At 38.0% G+C, this 22,119-nt stretch overlaps 2 protein-coding genes across 2 annotated transcripts; one reads left to right on the forward strand and one right to left on the reverse strand.

Annotated features, from left to right (window-relative positions):
* Positions 1–1,214: 1,214 nt before the first annotated feature.
* Positions 1,215–4,146, reverse strand: LOC128380289 (small integral membrane protein 28-like). The gene is made up of 2 exons (XM_053340050.1): positions 4,048–4,146; positions 1,215–1,631 (listed from the first exon to the last, which is right to left on the reverse strand). The coding sequence occupies exons 1-2, from the start codon at positions 4,144–4,146 to the stop codon at positions 1,215–1,217; spliced, it is 516 nt and encodes a 171-aa protein (XP_053196025.1).
* Positions 4,147–10,300: 6,154 nt separating this feature from the next.
* Positions 10,301–20,176, forward strand: ifngr1 (interferon gamma receptor 1). Its single transcript, XM_053340064.1, has 7 exons — positions 10,301–10,355; positions 16,549–16,666; positions 17,375–17,556; positions 17,640–17,773; positions 17,875–18,037; positions 19,515–19,669; positions 19,766–20,176. The coding sequence occupies exons 1-7, from the start codon at positions 10,301–10,303 to the stop codon at positions 20,174–20,176; spliced, it is 1,218 nt and encodes a 405-aa protein (XP_053196039.1).
* The last annotated feature ends 1,943 nt before the right edge of the window (positions 20,177–22,119 follow it).

Here is a 22,119-nt window from a genome sequence, read left to right on the forward strand (position 1 = left end):
TTTGGCGGCACTATGTGGCGTTAAGAGGTAATTGCAGGTATTTTTTTTGGGCTTCACTTGACCTCTCCCAGTGATCCAAACAGTGTTACTGGGTGACATTATGTTGGTATAAATCAGGCACGTCCATACTATCTCATAAAGGGCTGTATACCCGTGGGTTTTTGCATGACTTGACCAACCAACTGTCTGGAGAATCAGTTTATTAAATGAGTCGAACCTGGTGTGCTTCTGCTTGATTGGAGTGAAAACCTGTAGCCACATTATGGTCTCGTTATGGAATAGTTTTGACATCCCTGGCTTTACTGAATTGAGCGAATCTGTTGGGTTACATTACAAATAACCTTTCTGGTGGATCAGTCACCGTGTGATCACTAACTGCATCGCTTGTAATTTAAATGCATGGCGAGAAAGTCACCACAGACACCTGGTTCATAATAATCTTAATACTGTAAATACAAGGACTTTCATCAATGGGCCATAGGCTCAGTTGTGACTGTGTTACCATTCAGCAATAGATAGCAACTAACAGACATTTATTTAAATAAAAGTCTTCCAGATTATAAATTTAATACCTGGGACAGTCAGAACTGTAGAAGCAGCATTGCCCAGTTGCCCTTGATTTAACTCTATTGAATAATGTCTCAAAATTCTCTATTTGCTATTGGTCAAGTGATAGTAAAATGAGACATGTGACACCTTTTTAAAGCTGCATTTATTGATATTTTGGACAATAGAGGGCAGAAGAACAAACTGACAGTAGACAGATAGTTGCTTCTTAGACATCCAGCAGACGCAGAGCAACAACGTCAGCATCACATTGAAGTCGTGCTTGTGTTCACCAATAATCCTTCTTTGTTCAGCTCTGGTTTGGCTCTTTGGCTGTTTGATCCTTCACTTTCTTCACCAGCGAGTCCATTACTTTGTCTATCTGTTGTTTGGTGCTGGGCAGGTAGTGGAAAGTGGGTTTATCAGAGCTTCTATGTGGAAAACAGCTGACTGCTGCTGGTGGAAATGAGGTAATGAGAGCAGATTGAACCATACAGTAAATGTAACATGAAACCAAAACTGTAGGCTGAAAGAGGTTCAAAGTCTCTGTAAAGCTGCACAGTTGGGTGACAATTAAATAAGTATCATTTACAGACAACAAAGTAAAAAAAAACCACACCAAATATTGGGGTTATAAAGTCTTTTTACACTGCAGGATCAGCACCTTATCACACATAACGGCCGCTGGACTTGAGCTCTGGACACAACTTCGCCTCCAGATCTTCTATCTTTATGGACTCTGCATCTTTGGAGCTGGAGAGGCTGGCAGCTCGGGTGATCTTGGTGAGTGTGTCCTCATAGGGTGGAGGCAGGTAGACCATGACAAAGACCCCATCTGATCCATCGGAGCTGGTGCTAGTGTGGCGCTCTGCGTTCCTGGTGAGGGAAGAGAGGAACTCAGCGCTGCTCTCTGCATCCTCGAGGTCCAGGGCGATGATGTTGGCCAGGCTTAGCTTGCTGCGGGAGCATCGGCGGTAGACCAGGCCCACCAAGAGAGCCAGTAATAGGACGGAGACGATAGGGAGGACCACGTAGATCACCAGCTCTGGTTTTCTGTCTTCTCCTAGGTCATTCCAGTTGTGGCCCTGGAGATCAAAAACAAGGGTTGATTAAGAAGAAAAACCTTTATTTGACTTCCTATTTGCCAAATGCCAACATAACATACTGTATTACTGCTGTAAATTAATAATTATATGATAAGATAATCGATGACTAATTGTGATTCTTTTTGCTGTTAGTTGCGTGTATTACTAAGTCGGACTAGTCAGTGATGATGTTTACATGAACAAAATTTTCCAGTTTTTGTCCTGATTCTGAAAAAACAATATTTCTACTAAACTGTTTACATGGGCAATTAAAATATATACACCACTAATATTCCCATTTACATGCCACTGTATGTACTCTGATTCGTAGTCTCATTCATTCAATCACTTTTTTTGAAAAGGTTAGTGTTGGGATGTTTGAGCATATCTGGAAACCTGTTAATATCCAAATTTTTCAAAATGGGCATGCATCTTCCCTAATGCACAGAACTGACTGTAAACAGGCATGAGACTGAGTTCAAGTGATGGACTGGTGTGCATTCAAGATTTCAAGATATGACCATGTCACAATCACAGTTTCAATGGACTCATCTTTTATTTGCAGTAACATGAATGTTTTACAGATTCAGAGTCATCCTCTGTGAGAATGAACCGAGTCACTAATCACGTATTACAAACACGTCAAAGTCTGCGTTTGATCCCATCAAGAAGCTGTGAGAGAACAACATGTGGCGGGGCTGCTTATGTCCACTCACTCGTGTCCCAAATTCCCCCTGCCTCAGTTTTTCTAGCAATTAGTTAATGCTGCCTGGGTGACCCAGCACCCTGCAGACTCCTCTACAGGACTGGACAGTTTTAATGCTCAATCCGTCTGAGTGTCACCCGGCTGCTCTCACAACAAACTAAAATCTGAGTGTGTACGTCTGACATAGGCTACTTCTGGGGACAAATTTCAGATTTAGGACCCTTTCAGTAGGGGCAGCTTGAGATTTTTGGGTCAGTGGTTAAAGTTAGGGTTGGGGTAAGTCTCCAGGAAATGAATGTAAGTCTATGTAATGTCCCCAGAAGTGATGGTGAGCTGATTATGTGTGTGAGAGGGGCTTAAAGGACTTTCAAGCGACTAAAGAAGCACAGAAAGGGCTGTTTTTCCCCCATTTATGCCAGATGAATTCAGACACTTTTATATCAGTTCTTAAATGCACTGCACCTCTTTCTTTTTGGTTTCTCTTATTGAATTTAGATTTTTGATATTTTCACCATTTTAAATAACAAAGTTCCATCTAAGTATCTATAAATCGAACACAGACCTGTGCTTTCTTCACACTGAATTGTGCATTTTGTTTTCACTTTTGAATTAAACCAACAATATAATCAGCCCATTTTGCTGTAGAGTTTAATTTACAAGTGATATACAGACCTTTATTTATTCTATTGTTCACTGCACAAAGTTACACCACATTGTGTACAAATGTCAAACTATTTTTAATTTAATATATTATATATCTATAGCAAACAAATGTCAATACAGTGTGTCAGCTTTAGAAATCTACTGTGACTCTCAACTGCATTTATTGACCTCAGGTGGTCCAGAGTCAAAGGTTAACTAACTAACTAACTAACTAATAATACTTCTTCAACCATGCAGAGCAGATATATTCATCATTATTAATACATGTTGATATTTTATGACCATTTAACATGATTTAAAGCCACAGGTTGTTATTATAAGATCCTAAGAGTTCTGAACAAACAGATATTTTAGGCTGAATTTTAAGGTAATTATTGGAGTTGAGGGTCATTTTGTTTGATTTTTCCTGACTCCTCCTTTTAGCCTTTGTTTAGCACCTTTTAAACAGTCTTTACCCACATGTAAGGTATCTTTATTTTAAGCATAAACTCAGCTGTAAATGGAATTTAGCAATTTAAAGTTCTTCTTGAGTGATAATGACTACAAATATTATTATACATTACATATGAAAAGTTGTTGAATGTATTGTTTCACTATTTATACACACACATACAGCAGAAAAATGCATGAAATAAAGCTATAATACAATCTATTTGCATGTAAAATGATTTTATCCCATATTTGTTTGCCATTTTAAATTCTAATAATTCAGTCTGCACACATTGGAAATACTGCTCCACAACAACCCTTTCAACCAGCTTGTCTCCTCATGTTGCTATAAATAAAACACACTTTGCATTTTCACTGATGAATAGAAAGACTAAAGAGTAAGACTAAGACTAAAGAGAGTTTTACAATGATGCACAAGACATCTAACATATTTAACATTTGGTTGAATAGTGCAGCTTCAATGGATTAAACCCTGAAATGAACAGAAACACAAGGTGATGTGGAGTTTACTGTAATTTTAAACACATGTGGAGATTTTAAAGGTAAATGTTTAAATCTGTCAGAGTGAGCACAGTGCTGAACCTGAACTTTACACACCTGCTTCTCCTGTGTTGAAGGTGATCCTGTCACCCAGTCATACGAGCCTCTGCCAGCCGGTCCAAACCTCATCCAGCTGCTATCCAGTAGCACCCGCATGATGCTCAGGTGGTGGAGGTAGATTGGATGGACAGGGAGATAAATATGTGTGAAGGTTGTAGATTGTGATCAGCTAAAGCATCCAGTTGTTAGGCCAGTGGATTCAGGAGTAAACAGAGCAGGGAGGCTGGTGGTTGAGGGGGGGTGGGGGTGGGGGGTCTGGGGTGGGATGGGCGGGGTTGGGGGCCACCAGCTAAGCAGCTGCTCACATGCACACACATGCAGCAGAGCAGCATGATTCAGGCCAATGATGGGATTTAGAGCTGTGCAGCTGGCCTATATCATAGGAGAGAGTGTGTGTGCTTGTATATACTGTGTATGTATGTATGTATGTGTGCGTGTGTGTGTGTGTGTGTGTGTGTGTGTTTGTGTGTATGTATGTATGTGTGCGTGTGTGTGTGTGTGTGTGTGTTTGTGTGTGTGTGTGTATGTGTGTGTGTGTGTTTCCAGTTTGTGTGCCAGTAAAGCTCTGTGACAGAAAAAGGCGGGACTCCTCTTCACAACAAAGCTCAGGCACGTGGAACACACTTAAGGAAAAACACACACTGATAGTAAAAGTACACAGCTGTTGCACTGCGTGTGTGTGTGTGTGTGTGTGTGTGTGTGTGTGTACTTGTATTCAGGAGACATCTGAAGATATATCAGTTTTTTAGCAGTGGAGCAAACCAATAGACCCTCCAATAAAAGAGTCTTTAGATAAGGGTTGACATTTGCTATCTATCTCAGTAGGTATCAAACAACATTACATTCAGTGAAATATTGCAACAATAGTTTGACTCGGTGTGAGTCCTGGAGTCACAGCTGTCAATCAACGCCCACACAGCAAACAGCAAAGCTATGAGTCTTCAAATGTTATTAATGGAGCAATAATCAGCACAATGATTGGAGGGCCTGAATTTAGAGAGTGAGACCAAAATGACTTCCAAACTCAGCGTCAATTCAAAGTCAACTTTATTGTCAATTCTACCAAATGTACAGGACACACAGAGGACTGACATGCTGTTACTGCCCAAGTGTGTGTGTGTGTGTGTGTGTGCGTTAGTGTTATATAGGTGAGTAATGCTATGTTCAGTGGCACGTAGAGTGAGAAGGATGAGTCCACACAGGCTGCAGATATACAGTACATGTATGATGCTTGTGGTGTCATCACTTCTACGCCTTCTGATTGGACGGCACCACCTGACAGGAATCTGCTCATTATTGGTCGATACAATCAAGAGTTTCTCAACTATTTCCACCATTTTTAGATGCCAAAATGGTCTGTGTGTGTGTACCAGGTGTTCTTCATGTTATGGGGACATAAATCTGTCTGTCATAATCTTTTGGGGACAAAATGCAAGTCCCCATGAGGTAAATCATTAATTTTAGGTTGTGATGGGCACACACACACACACACACACACACACACACACACACTGCGGATGGCGTGTGGCCTCCTTACATTAATCCTCATTGAAATATTGCATGAGAGAGAAAATACCTGGAAATGTATTTTGATGAAATATCTATAGGATGGATTAAACACGAGATTTAACCGCACGTTTCACCGTCTATTAAATGTCTGGGTGTTAAGGTCAGGTCATCGCTGTCAGTGTCAGGATGAAAATAATCTTTGATCAGAGGAAAAAACATTGATTAGAACCAGGAATGCTTGTTTTTAATGCTAATTTCATATTATTATAAACTCTTACAGGGTTAGAGTTAGAAAGAACATACTATATATACAACATGCACCTGAGTACTTCTTCCACCTCTGGATTTGAACAATATTTTGTATCAGCTGAGAACATCCTACCACAGCCTTCATCAGACGTCACATAGAAGCTTAAGAAGCCTGATGGAGGCTGTTACTGTCACGAAACATAGCTGGAGCTGAAGTTTGACTTTCCAGCCAGATTTACAAATCAGCAGAATCTTAACTCACTCTGGCCTAAATCCTCAACACGCCTTCAATCAGCGGATTTAAAGAAGCCATCAAAGCTCTCACTGCTGATGGAGAGATGAGGACACACACACACACACACACACACACACACACACACACATACACACACACACACACACACACACTAACCCTAATTGACGTATAAACATGACTTCTTGCATCAGTATTTGGTGGAGCTGTTCTCACCTCATAGACATCTGAAATGTGAGTCGACTACACACTGCTTTTTGGTTTCATCTTTAATAATGTGTTGTATTTTAAAAGCTTGTTATATTATCCATTGTGTCAAATCTGCATCTGAAAAGTAACTAAAGCTGTTAAATAAATGTAGTGGAGTAGAAAGTCCAATATTTCCCTCTGAGATGTAGAAAGTAGCATCACATGGAAATACTACAGTAAAGTACAAATACCTCAAAATTGTGAATAACTACAGTTCTTGAGTAAATACTGATATTTACTTTTTAGTTGGATATTGAGTTTTGTCGGAGCGACTTGTTCAGACATCAATCAATCAATCAATCTTTATGTATAAAGTGCCAAATCACAACAAAGTCATCTCAAGGCACTTTACACATAGAGCAGGTTCTAAACCGAACTCTTCAGGTTTTAATTTTAAAGAAAAAATGATGAGAACAGTCGAACAAAAAGAGAAGAAAATTGAAACTGGTGCTTCAGTTGAATGAAACATCTCTTTATACTCTTTTATTACCTTTTCATTGTTGAAATGCAAAGATTGTCACCTTTGAATCGATGTTACTGATATACTCGATGACACATTCCAGCGAAGTTGAGCGTATGTTTGTGATTTCAGCAGCGACTTTTTTAATCAATCAAGGTTAATCTGAGCTCTGATGCTTTTAGCAGATGAAATAAATGGACAGATGGATTATCACCAAACACATTTCTGTCTGAGTAATCAGAAAAAAAGTCCCCCCCCAAAAAAACAACAACAAACAACTGTTACATTCCTCGATCACACTGAGGTCAATGATAAACTCCCTCCCACACTGGTGCACAGCTAATAATGATTAGCCTGTCTGGGTTGAGCTGTGAGCTTATTAGCCTACAGACGGTCTATCAAGAAATCATTGCTTCAGAGTTTTATATGTTTAGATAAATTTGGTTAATATATCTTTCTTTCCTGCTTTTTGGGCGCCTTATTTCCAATAATGGAAAATCTGAAAGGGCAGGTTTGCAGTTTTTTCTTGTGTGTGTCTTAAAACAACAGTCAGGAGTCAACATGGAGTTAATGACCATTAGGAAATAGCACATTTCTAAAAACTGGAGAGAATAAAAAATAATACAATTTGTTAAGTCACAGATGTTAATATGTATGTGCTGATTGTGGTGTTGTGACCTGAGTGTGAGTATACATGCTGTTGTGTAGGAGAGATGAGAGGTGCTTTTATTGTGAAAGTCCTAGAAGGGTTGTTGAACATGGCGTTTGTCCATAAAGTATTTGTTGGCCAACCACAAAAAGAGTAGTCTTCTTTCATGCAACATAAGTGACTACATGTTGCAGCTGTTGTGTAATGTTCAGGTTTACATGGACTTTAATGGAAAGCATTACATTTTAAAAAGATTTAGAGACACCTCTACATACTACATACTACTACTTTAAAAAAAAGATTGTTTAATGTGTTAATTTTATATTTGCTTCATCTATTTATGCTTGATGATTGTTTTTCTCAATTTTATTGTACTTTGGTTTACAATATTCTGTTTAAATGGTGTATATTGTATTATGTGGAGCACCTTGTAAGTTCAGGTTGGAAAGATGCTACAGAAATTAAGTTTATTATTATTATTATTTTGTCAATATGTATATTTATAAATTGGATGAGGAACAGGTCTTAAATTAGGGCCACCATCTATTTGTAAATACACATTTCTACTGCAGTGTATTTTAAATACATATAAAATTATTCTAAAGTTTTTTATGAATGCAACCTTTCTCTTAATAGAACAAATTGTGTCTGATGCATCACTCCAGATGTTACCAGTGCTGATGTGTCCAGATCAAAGACTCGCACTAACAAGTCCACGATCCAGCTGTCAGGTTCAACATCTGTCTGGAATCGACCCAGCGGGATGCTCGGTGCTCTGGGGGCTGGAGGAGAGGGAGGAGAGGGGGGGGGGGGGGGGGGGCGGTGAGATTTGTCCCTGCAGGATTACCGGCCTCGGAGGCGGGCAGACAGCAGCTGTAATTACTGCTCACGTGGCGAGCTGAGTGGACAGAAAAATATGCACGCCGTTTTCAAGTGTAGGATGCGAGTGGAGAAGAGGAGGATCATGGGTAGTGGCAGACCTGTCATGACACCACTGATGGAGGCCTGAGTAATCCCACCGAGCCCTCCGTGACACTGACATGCACAGAGTTCATCTTTCTACCAACTGTCACACAACTCTCACTTCAGACCTCTCTGTCATATTTATGTTTCTCCCATTTTTGAATCTATCTATCTATCTATCTATCTATCTATCTATCTATCTATCTATCTATCTATCTATCTATCTAATCTCTTTCTTTTTGGCCAATATGTGATATTGAATTAACCAGATGAGGGAATTTGTTCATAAAGCAATGCTTGTATTGTCTTCTGTTGCACAAAAATATTTATTTATGTATTTATATATTTTAATGTCTTTTTATGAACTAACACACACAGAAACATAAAGGAGCAGAGGGGTTGTGGAGAGAAAATAAAGCATATAATAATCCAACACACACGTGAACCAGCAAACAAACAAACAAAATCAATCAATCAATAAAAAGACCTTACTGTAACAAGTGGACAAATGTGAATCAGTCTGCATTACTAAAAATGAAAAGAGAAGAATGTTTTAAAATCACACTGAATGTATTTCTGTGATTTATTTCCCTGTTTGCAACCATATGAGTGAGAATAAGACGAGTGTGCAAGTTTCCTGTAGGTCCTAGTTATTCTCATCCAGAGCGGTACTTCTGCCTATCCAACAAATCTACACCTTTCTAGATTTTTAGGAACAGTTCTTAGTTTATTCTATTGTACACTACACTTCTACACTCCTACTACACTCCTACACACACTGGTCATTAAAACAAACAAATAAACAAGCAAACAAACAAAACAACAAGAAAAAAACAATTGGTTTGCAGTGATCCCAGACTTATGTGGCCGTTGGGATCTCTGTCTTTTTACTAAGCTTTTTTTTCTTCATATCTCTAGGAGTGTATAAAATCCAGCCTGTAGGCCTAAATAAATGTCATGTTGCAATGTGATCAGTAGGTGGCGACACAGATCAGCTTTCCTCACCTGCAATTAAAGGACCGGAAAGTAAAATATGTCTTTGCTTTCACAAATAAAACATCTACTAAGTTGTAAACCGTGAGTTGTCAAACACGAACCACAACATAGAGGTCCAGATGGGTTGTGGAAAGAGTAATAAAGCATATAAAAATCCAACACACACGACCGATTTGACTAATTCCCACGAGTTAGCTAGCAATGCTAATCAGCTGCTTCATTGGGACGTGTAGTTTAATGTCCCTTCAAAACAGTAGGAGCCCAGAGTTACATAAACAATATGAAGATATCACCTAAAACATCCAGCTAATACTAAAATAAGACAAAACGCCTCCACACAAAATAGGTCTTACTGTAATTCTTTATTATTTATGTTTTTGTGTTTCTATAGCCTACTTTGCTGTTTCTACCATGTTAAATATATCACTGTTTCTGGATGTCTTGCAATATTTTAATTGAAAAAAATAAATAAATGATGTAGCCTAGGTTGTGAAGTTTTAAATAAAAGTCATGTCTATTGGTTTAAATTATTCATTGGTCTATCCACATATTTTTCTACTTGATTATTTATTCTTCTTTATTCATTTCTCCATCTGATCAGTTTTTTCTGAATTGGTCTGTCTACAACTCTTATTTTGAAAGGAGTTTGTCGGTGACTCACTCAGGTATGTTTACAGATCGCGCAGGTGTGTTAGAAGACACTCATTGCCGGGTTTCCTGTACACACACCTGAACGTTCAGTTAACAGTGTGGTTGATCCTGACAGAGGGATTTTTTAAAGAGGAAATAAAGAAGTAAATTAGAACCTGTGCTGACCCAAAGTTCAACATGTTGGTTTCACCTGAGGTCCACCTGGGTTTTATTGATTAGTTCTGGACTCCTCTGATTGGGAAGGAAACCAGATCGACCGACGGCCTGAACCATGCTGCTGTACACTGCTGTGCTGCTTCTCATTGCTGCAGTCTCTGCTAAGATTGGTAAGTAGACTTAATTATAAGCAAGTTTAGACCTGCGATGATTAGTCGATTAATCAATTAGTTACCAATTGTTGAATTAACCTCCAACTATTGAGATATTCGATTAATAGTTTGGAGTCCATTTTTAACAAGAACATGTCCAAGTTCTCTGGTTCCAGCTTTTCAAATATGAATATTTTCTGGGTTCTTTAGTCCTCAATAATATAAAACTGAATATATTTTTGTTTGTGGACAAAACAATAAATTTGAAGATTCTACCTTGGGTTTTCAGAAACAGTGAAGAATATTTCCTGACATGTTATAGACCAAAGAACTAATGGATCAATTGACAAAGTGCTCTGCAGATTGATTGATACTAAAACATCAAAGTGCTTGTTGATGAACGGGCAGTGGAAATATTCAAAGCAGAAATGTCATCCTCTTCCTGGATCTGTATGAACTGATCACATGTTCTTGACTCACAGATGTAATCTGCCGACTAAATTAAACCTGTAACTTCCTCCAGGAGTAAAAACACAACTCACAGATTTGATAAATGGATTTATAAAGTCAAAACACTGTAAACGTCTTAGTTTCAGCCTCTGAAATGTGAGGATTTGCTGCTGTTGTTTGTCTCAAAGTAGAGACTTGTGATTGGCATCAGCACTGAGAGCAGTGGTGGAAAGTCCCTAAAAGTACCAGTAGTTTACATTAGTACTGAACTGAATACTGCATACTACATAATACTGCAGTACTTTTAATGTAATACTACATACTACATCACTCATAATACTGCAGTACTTTTAATGTAATACTACATACTACATCACTCATAATACTGCAGTACTTTTAATGTAATACTACATACTACATCACTTATAATACTGCAGTACTTTTACTGTAATACTGCATACTACATCACTCATAATACTGCAGTACTTTTAATGTAATACTGCGTACTACATCACTCATAATACTGCAGTACCTTTACTGTAATACTACATACTACATCACTCATAATACTGCAGTACTTTTACTGTAATACTGCATACTACATCACTCATAATACTGCAGTACTTTTAATGTAATACTGCATACTACATCACTCATAATACTGCAGTACTTTTACTGTAATACTGCATACTACATCACTCATAATACTGCAGTACTTGTAATGTAATACTGCATACTACATCACTCATAATACTGCAGTACTTTTAATGTAATACTACATACTACATCACTCATAATACTACAGTACTTTTACTGTAATACTGCATACTACATCACTCATAATACTGCAGTACTTTTACTGTAATACTGCATACTACGTCACTCATAATACTGCAGTACTTTTAATGTAATACTGCATACTACATCACTTATAATACTGCAGTACTTGTAATGTAATACTGCATACCACATCACTCATAATACTGCAGTACTTTTACTGTAATACTGCATACTACATCACTCATAATACTGCAGTACTTTTAATGTAATACTGCATACTACATCACTCATAATACTGCAGTACTTTACTGTAATACTGCATACTACATCACTCATAATACTGCAGTACTTTTAATGTAATACTGCATACTACATCACTATAATACTGCAGTACTTTTAATGTAATACTGCATACTACATCACTCATAATACTGCAGTACTTTTACTGTAATACTGCATACTACATCACTCATAATACTGCAGTACTTTTACTGTAATACTGCATACTACATCACTCATAATACTGCAGTACTTTTACTGTAATACTGCATACTACATCACTCATAATACTGCAGTACTTTTACTGTAATACTGCATACTACATCACTCATAATACTGCAGTACTTTTACTGTAATACTGCATACTACATCACTCATAATACTGCAGTACTTTTACTGTAATACTGCATACTACATCACTCATAATACTGCAGTACTTTTACTGTAATACTGCATACTGCATCACTCATAATACTGCAGTACTTTTACCGTAATACTTTAACTACAAGCTGATTAAAGTAAAGGATCTGAAAAAGGATCTGCAAAGTCATGCGTGTGAAGTCCAGGTTTCAATCAGCCATATCTGTTGATGTGTTTTCACCACACAGTGGATTTGTAGGCGTTTTATTATAGGCTTGATAAATTAGTAACTAACTAGGCAATTTCAACGCTGTGGTGTAAACAGCAGAGATTGTAAAGCAAAGGTCAACGCTTTTATAAGCTCTGAACAGGACAGGGTGAGGTTTTGGTCTATGTACAGTAAATTGGCCTCGAACTGATCCATAATCTCTTATCTCATCACTTATAGCTGCTCACGTGGTGTATTTGAGGAGGGGAAGACATGACTTTCCTATAATTACAACTCCAACTTAATTCAATTGAAGCTAAGTACTATATGTCTAAAAGCATGTCTGCTCTGGAGGTGCTCTGGTTTGGGATAGGTCATATACTAAATTTAACCTGATCTGACCTGAACTGCTTTTACGTGACACATCGCTTTCATGTCACCTCACGTGTCTTGTTCAAAACTACCCAAACAAAAAAAAGAAATGATGACGGTGAAAAACAGGCATTTAAGTACGAGAGCATTGTGTTTGATTTGTAATGAAACATAATGAAGAGTGGCAACTCCAAACGCCACTGAAACACAAAACCTGCCAAAACTACCCCAAAAACATGAAGGTAAGAATCTCAGCTGAAGTCATGATATGAGGACTCCAGCAGAATAATTGTAAAATCAAATATTTTCAACAGTGAATGCAGTAAAGAACACATTAATAAACTCTTACATCGGTGTGTCTTCCCTTCCATCGCACCTTTTGATGTCCATATTTAAGCACTTGGTTACACAGCAAAGGTATTGTCACATTAATATAAAAATACTATTCATGTGCAGAGTTGTGGAGTTTTTGTGCTGATATATCCTCATATAATGCACCCTTACATGAACTTTTAAATGCAGCGTTAATATTCTTCAACCTTCTTCTTCATCATCAACTTAATTTTCGTTTGGAGGAACATGACCTCAACCCATCCAACATATCTAGGATACCCAGTGCACAGACAGTAATCTGCAGCTCAGCACATTCACGGCAGCTTCATAATTTTCTAAAGTCTGCATTAAAATAACGGTCAGGTGTTCATGTGGACTTAAATGAATGACATTGATCATGGTTGGTCATGTGTTTTCTCATTGTTTGATTGCAGCCATGTCTGTATGTCATTGATGCATTGTTTGATGGGTGCAGCACTTTTCTTTTGTATTGTGTACCACTACTGTGTCTTCTTGTTTATGTATTATACAGTTCATGTATTGTTTGTTTGAAGGGTGCGTGCAACACTTTTTTCCACCAGTGCACCACTGCATTGTCTTGTCTCTTGTGTATTGTATTGCTTGGTTGCAGCTCAGTGTGGCAATTTTGGCTAAGACAAATTTCCCTCAGGACATTAAAGATTATCTTATCTCAAAACATTAAAAGATCTCTTTCAAATGTGCTTTCCTCACAGTCAAGTTAATGTTAAGCTTCTATTGAGCTTCAGCAGTATGAGTTAGTCATATCAAGTGATATCTGACACATTAACAGTCTTTTTAACATTAAATTCCCTCTTAGTGTTTCCTGTTGAGCTGTGGTGGAAGTATAGTAACAAAAAGACTTTGGCACTAAAAACACTGTAACGTTGAAAGATATCTAATTGATTTGACTCATTTGGACAGCTTCATATTAGCTTCAGATCAACTTTTAAATATATTTTTACATAGGAGGACTGTGGATTTTATCTCTTATCACTTATATTGTAAGAGCATCATGAAGGGATCTTCTAATGGTCAGTATGAACAGAAGGAATGATTACAGCAAGAAAAACATGTTTCTGTGTTAATTTTGGCACAGGACTTCAACCCATAGCGTCAGAAATGTCTATATAAGATTAAAAACGGGTGAGGCAATAGTTATTAAACTTGACTTGAGTGGAATGTAGAAGGGCAACCATAGTTTACCTGATGTTATAGGCTGAAGCTGTTTCCTTGTTGCGGGCACCTGGCACCACAATACTGCTATGTGGAACAAAGGGCGAGGTGTTTTTAGTGACGTGTTAACTAGAATTGTTTGGTCGAAGTTGCTCTCACCCACACACCCATACACTCCTGACTCATATGATAGTGAATTGTATTGCTTGACTGAAGCTCAGTTCTTTCCCAAGACAAACTCCCCTTGAGATATTAAAGTTTAACTTATCTGAAGTGCCTTTTGTTCTGTTTGTTGATGATGTGTAGTGACTTTGATAAAATATTTATAATAGGCTATAATGTTAGTAATCATTACCAATCAATAGTGAAAAGAATACTCATCATGTACTAAACATGGTGGGTATACATTTAATCTTTTTTCAGAAATTAGCTTAGCTTAGCACACATACTGGATGAATGTACTTGCTAACTTAGTTTGTCTTACCAGTACATCTTTAACACTAACATGAAACAATACCTGTGGTTTAAGGCAGCTATACCTCACACATTGGAGCTGTTTATTAGACATATTAGACGTTATGCCCTCATGGTGGAGTTGCCAGTATTGGACATTGTTGTAGCTATAAACAAATGATTTGATAGCTTGTTAGTCTAGGTTAGGCTATCTTTATCTAGTGCTCCATGACCACAAAATATGGTCAAACTATTGGTAATGAATGAGACGTAATGTGTGAATTAGAAGGATTCAGAGGTGCTGGTTGGGTTTGGTCAGCTAGCTAGCTGTTTAACCCCGTATCCAGTTTTTAAAAATCAGAATACAGTTTATTTCATTATCTACTTTGGTGTTGTGGTGCATAACAGTCAGAAATATACATAACATTTAATTTTAGTCTCAAATCCTAGTAGTGAGAAGAGTTACTATAGGTTTGAAATGTGCAAAATAGTTGCATTAATGTAATGCGCAATTAAAATTAAAAAAGCAAATCACTGGTATATTACCACTCAATAACAATATTATTCTTGTAAATAATATCACGATTATTATTTATTTTTACTATTATTCTTATTGTTTTTCGTACTTTATTATTTATTATTCTTTATTATTTTTCTTATTGCTGCTCTTCTTTTTTACTGTCCACTTCCTGCTGTAATAATGCAAATTTCCCCGTTGTGGGACTAATGAAGGAATATCTTATTTTACAAATTATGACATTTTATGTTTTATAAGTTGTAATGTCAATTGGAGGAATATAGTCTTTGTTCTTGGGGGTCTGGGCTCTTGTTGATGAAGCTGGCTGGATGTATAGGTGAACTACAGGGGGTCCAGGTGTGGATAATCTTTAAGTCCTGTAGACTTTGGGTTTTTGTGGACAGGGATGATGGTGGAGGATTTGAAGCAGGCTGGCATGTGACATTTCTTCATTGAGATGCTAAAGATGTTTGCGAACATCAGAAACAGCTGGTCAGCACATCCTGCTGTTAATACTTGCACTTTTACTTAAGTAGAATTGTTCATGCAGACTTTTGCATTGTTGTATTGGTACTTTTGACTTAAGTGATGGTCGCAAATCATTAACATACTTGAATATTTCCAATCTATCCATCCCATATGATGTACGCTGTAAGTGGCATCAGTGTTCTTAAAAAACCAATCTATATTTGTGTATATTGAGTCTTTCTGCAGTTGGGTAGGAAAAACAAATGTGAAAAAATACTGTTTCTAGCAAGACAAAAGGTTTAAAGCTCAGTTTACAGGCTGTTTTTAAACGTGGGCTAGAGTCATACATATACTGGAAACTAGCAGAGCTAACAATGTGTGAAACTGGTTTAGAGTGTGGCACCGTATCAAGAATTGGTTCCTGTAAACCTCAGCAGGTGATTTGAATTTCCCCCTCGGGTTAAATGCATGTTCAACAAAGCATGCAGTGTTTGGCTGGAATGGACCATGGTGGATTTTTGGTCTCCATGACTAATGGTTAGCTAGTCAGCACTCCTGGAGATCAAAAGAACAATCTGATAGTTGGACTACATGCATGGTTGCCATTTTGCCCAGAGGCTGATGCTTGAGAAAACAATGTATCCCAAATAAAAGGCTTTTCTGTTGAACTTGAATGTACTCAGGATTTCATGGCAATCTGCACATTTTTGTATATAAGCTAAACAAGTTGGTAGTTCCCAAACACTATTTCCTTTTACGTGTTTATTAATTTGTGTCTTCTATAATCTTTATTGCAGTTCCACCTCCAACAAACGTGACTGTGAGATGCCAAAATCTCACCACCACAGTCCACTGGGAATACAGCAAGCAGGAGCCACCAACCAGATTCAGGGTAAACATCGGAGGAGAGAACTGGTAAGACTCAACTTTTCCAAATTCGAATAAAGAAAATATAACTTGGCTAATACATGAATTAGTTGAATTCTTAGTGAAATTTAACTTCATATTTGCAGTTTATCATGTTAACCTACAATCTGATGTCCAAATTAAATTAAATGTCAGTGATCATCCTCCACAGCAGCAAATTAGGCTGAAATTTACAACTATTTCAACTATCAATGAATTTTAGGATTATTGTTTTAATCAATTGACTAATAGTTTGGTCATAAAACATAAAAAAAATCAAATGTCTTGTTTTATTTGACATACAGTACAAAATCCAAAGATGTTCAATTACTATGTAATTGTACTATGTAATAAAATGTAATGCATGCTGTAATGCAAGACAAAACAAGCAGCAAACTCATTTTAAATTTAAGAACTCTAAAACCAAAAAAATGCATATTTGCTCCAAAACTTATCTTGAACAACTGATTTTCAGAAATGTATCAGTTGTGCTGTTCATCAATACATGAACCTGTTTTTCTTATACCAGTAGTAACAAATGCATATATATCAGATTCTAATTATGATAATGGTTTGATTTATTATTTGCCACAGCATAAAAACACACAGAAGAAACTTACTGTTTTTGTTCCATATAGTTAAAATGTTAAAACAATTTTGTTGCTCAGAATAATTAACATGAAGGATTAATCTGCTGTTTCTTTGCTTTTATTTAAGGGAACGTGAAAACAGAACCTCTGACCATCAGTATGATCTGAGCCACTTCATCTGGGAATCTGAAGATCACTACATGGGATTTATTTCTGTCACTGTAACGGCCATACAAGGAGTCAATGAGTCCATATCAGTGGCGTCTAAATCATTCTCCTATAATGATAAAAAGACAGTTGATTTACTTTGTAAGTAATATGTTAATTTATAGATATGTTGATTGATGTGCAGCCGTTCCCCTGCAGAGATAAAACTATTCATTTCCTTTCAGGCAAGTTAGATTTCCCTCCTGTTGAACTGACTCTGGCGGATTCGGGGCCCATGGTGAGTTTCCAGAATCCGGTCCACTACAACAAACAACAGCGGGGTGATCCCATTTTTTTGTTCAAAGTGTGGGCAGATGGGGTAAGTGCAATTAAGTTTAGACACTTCAGTAGAGTTTGTAATAATACAAATATGATGAAAAGCTTTGTTAATATGAATTGTCCATGTGCTGTGATTTGCAGACTGAATATTCTGGGGACTGCAGACGAGCCCAGAACATCTGCAGACTCGATATCCCTGTGGTTAAGAATCCGTGTGTTAAGCTGACAGGAGAATTGTGGAGTAATGAAATTGGCTTTACGCCTTTCAGAGAGAAGGACAACGTCTGTGCCATTGAATCGGATGGTAAGGCTGACATTGGGCATGTTTCTTCAAACCTATGATACTACAAAGAAAATGTGTGTCGATTCTTTGTGGAAAACATGGTCTGTCACTCAGGCAGCAATGTTTGATCATGCTTGTGGAAGTAGAATGATAAACGGATCTGCCTCTAGTTCTTTGTCCTAAACAAAAACTTTGTGGAAAAACTTTTCATAACATCATTGGGCATAATTCACGAATATGTGTGCAGAAATGTTTACTCTCACACATATAAGTACTTGTACAAAATCACGTCTAGATTCATGACACGTGCGCACCAGCCAATTGTCTTCTCACCACCGTGTTCATGTTAGTGAATCAGAATCATTCTCAATTGACTGGCCCGCTATCTGCAATCAGCATACCACCATGCAGGGGGGTGAAAAGTTAGGATGAATCAAAGGGCTCATGACTGACAGAAAGTAACCATCCAAAGCCTCTGTGTTCAACAAAGGCCCACCACTATTTACGTGAAATGGTACAGTCCTGTCTCAAAAGCAGGTGCTGGTGTCTCAACATCTTCATAATATACAATCAGGGTTCCAAAAATGAAAAAGAAAGACAAGAGAGAACCAGGAGGGTGAAAGTATGTCTCACAATTTTGCATAAAAGGTGGGTTTAGTCCATGAGTGGAAACTAACCTGTTAGTTAAACTTAATCCACAGTGAAACAGGTTAATGTTACTTTTGCGCCCCTGATATGAGTTACTGCTCATATCTTCACAGAAAATTCAAAGTGTTTCAGCCAACATTTAATCAATGTAGGTAAACTTTTAGAAGATGTTCACATTACCTCAGTTGTCCCTGCTCCTGGTGCCAGACTCAGCAGTCCTGCTCCCCCTTATAATGATGAACCAACCCGAAGCCCTACTGTGTTGAATGTCTGTGGGAATTTCATAGATGATAATGTTAATTTATTTTAAATGAAGAGGCTTATTTCTATTTAGGTTTATTTGATGTTATTCATTCATATTAAGAGGACTTTCCATTTAAGAATTTGTGTGTAATGTGTTTGTGGCTCATATTAATGAACCTACAGAGACTCTGCAGCTCCTTTCAGTTTTACAGAGTGTTATAGTGAGTTTCAGTTCATTGTCTAACTGTCTGGCAGCAACTTTACTGTTTTGGTTCACTCTCAGCGCTCTCATAGCGTCCTTTTCAGAGAAAAAAAGGCTGTAAAAAATAACAATACCTGCTCAGCACCAAACAGCAAACAGACACAGTTAGCTGGGGAACATAGTGGAGCATTTAGATATTTCTCTCAGGAGTTGGTAGAAAGGAGTAAAAACAGAGCTAAAAGAGAGTGAATATTGGACTAATATTCAGCAGGTGGACAGAAACACGACTCTAAATGAATAATAACGTTGATCAGTACCTGCTGGATTTGGAAATATGTAGCTGTTTGCTGACAAGTTGAACATATTAGCTTTATACAGTGTTAGTATTGATGTTTTGTGTTTAAGATGAACTGATGCAGATTGAAACACATGCAGATCCCCATGTGATGACCCTGGTTATAATGCTGGTCGTCCTTCTCCTCATTATCATTGGGGTAACTTTCCTCATCTGCAAGGTGAAAGCATGGACAATGAAGACACCGCCTCAACCAAGTACTCTGGTAAGGTCTGAAACCCTCCCCTCCCCCAAAAAGGTTATCATGCTGCTTTACTTGTTTTTAACCTGTTTTGGCTATCCCTGTCTTGTTGTCACACAGGAACCTCTGATAAATAGAGGACCAGGGAATCACATTGTGTCTGAAAGTGACCCAGTAAGGGTTGAGGTGGTCGCCCCCAACCGCAAGAAGAGCCTCCCGGGCAGCTTGGAGGAGAGCAATCAGGAGATCGATCACTGCGGGAGATCCCAAGACGATAACAGCGCCGGCTCTGATCTCCAGCACGCTCCCGTGTCCTTGTACCAAGAGAGAAGACTTTCAGAGAGCAGCAGCAGTGAGGAACTGGAAGCTGGGGGGCAAAGGACAGATGACGACTCTCCAGATGACTCTGTGAAAACAGACGACACATCGGTTGATTCGATGGAAGAGGAGGACAGGTCACCCTACGACCGTCCACACGCTCACGTGGCCGTGGACGTGGGCGATGGAGAAATGGTAGAGGCATACAAGTAGAGGGTAAATTGACTACTTGAGGACTTCAGTTTCATTGAAGAATGATTATAACTCAGGTGATCCAGAAAGCTTTAATGACGATTCATGCCTCTGAGCTACAAGACCTAAACTAGTCACCTCAGGACGTCGTCTTGCTCTGAAGAACCTCAGCGTTGTACTCCCATCAATCTCAGACCTTCTTCTCTCTGAGTACACGTTAACATGGAACGCATGTATCTAATCTATACTTTCATTCTGTGAAGTCACTATTTTATGCGTCCATTGAAACGTCCAAAGAGATTTTCCAGCAGGATTATACGAGACATTAAGGTCGCCTTCCATCGGCTTTACGGAGCTTTTATAGTGATTTTCAGCTCATTGTTTAGCTGTCCAGTTGCAAAGTTACCATTTTGGTTCACTCTCAGCGCTCTCATAGTGTCATTTATAGAGAAAAGGCCACTGTGCTCTACCTGCTCAGCACCAAACAGCCAACAGACACAGTTAGCTGTAGACTAGCTGGTGAACACAGTGGAGCATTTAGCAGCTAAAGAGCCAGATATTTCCCTCAAGAGTTAGTAGAGAGTTAATATTTGACTAACATTCAGCAGGTGGACAGAAACACGACTCCAGGTGAATGATAATGTGCATAAAGTAACTGCTGGATGTGGAAATAAGTCCCAACACATCAACTTAGATGATATCTCAGTGTTTTGTTTAAACATGTTGAAGGGTATCCGTTTTCCCCTGTAGCAGGTTGTGCCAGTTTGAGGGAGAATCAGGGATGACTTTTCACCAACAAGAAATCTCAACCACATTCATACCCCTCTCCCCCTTTTTTTAAAAAAAAGAAGATAACACTGCTGTTGATCTCCTCTTAGTCTCAGGGTATTGAGCTGTTTGTGGTTACAGAAGCAGTTGGATGGCTCGGCCCTCATTCAGTCTGTATCCTAGTGGCATTTTGTCATGTTTCACTTCAGATTATTGAAGCTACAGGTTTGTTTGTTTTTAAAAGAAGAAGCTATTTTATCTTTTTAGCATCAGCAGAAACTTATGTTATGGTTATGTTTTTATTTTTGCTAACATTTGTAATTTTGTATTTAGCCAGTTCAGTCAAAAGCAACAACAACAAAATAACATCCACTCACTTACCTCCACTCATATCTAATCATACACATAGTTTTACTGAAGTTTTGGATGTTCCTCTGCAATGCCAACACAAAGGATGCATGTGAATGGAGGTTTGGTTGTAGAAACAAGTTTCACACTTCGTCATCAGGGGTTTTTTTTGGTAGAGAATAGTTTGATTGAAAACAGAGCAGTGAAGTCTTTGGGTTATTTAGAGAAAACATTGAAATTAAAGGATAAAGCTGATTGATTTTCTACGTTTTCCTTCTTATTAACAAATCTCATGTTCAGAGTTGAGCAATGAACTGATCTACTAACAAGTATTGTGTGTGTGTGTGTGTGTGTGTGTGTGTGTATCCAAAGTTTGATGTATCTTATCTCCCAAAAAATGATTTACAACATGTTGGTGAGTCACACCGCTGCACTGGGAGACACTTTCCCATTATGAAGAGATTATAAATGACTCAAAAGACTAATAACAGTGATGATGTTTTTTCAGTCTCAGAGTAGTTCTGAGCATGTGTGTCCTGACATGTTTTAATAGTTTTTGGACGATAACAGAGATCTGTGGCTCAGAGGAACAAGATATCAGGCTTTGATACACACATAATACTTGTTAGTAGTTTAGTTCATCTTTGGTTTGGACCTAAACTTGAGATTTGTTGACAGTTAAGAAAAATACAGCAAAATGGTCATTCTGATCTTTTAATGGTATTTCTGGTTGCAGTTGAAGCTTTTTTAAATGTCATTTTCAGCATTTTGAGCACTTTAGTTTCTTGTTCTGTGTCCCTTTCATTGTCCTAGGGTCAATTTTAAACCAGGAGGACAACAGATGTTAA

This window comes from Scomber japonicus, chromosome 2 (genome assembly GCF_027409825.1).
Source record: "Scomber japonicus isolate fScoJap1 chromosome 2, fScoJap1.pri, whole genome shotgun sequence".
NCBI classification, from domain to species: Eukaryota; Metazoa; Chordata; class Actinopteri; order Scombriformes; family Scombridae; genus Scomber; species Scomber japonicus.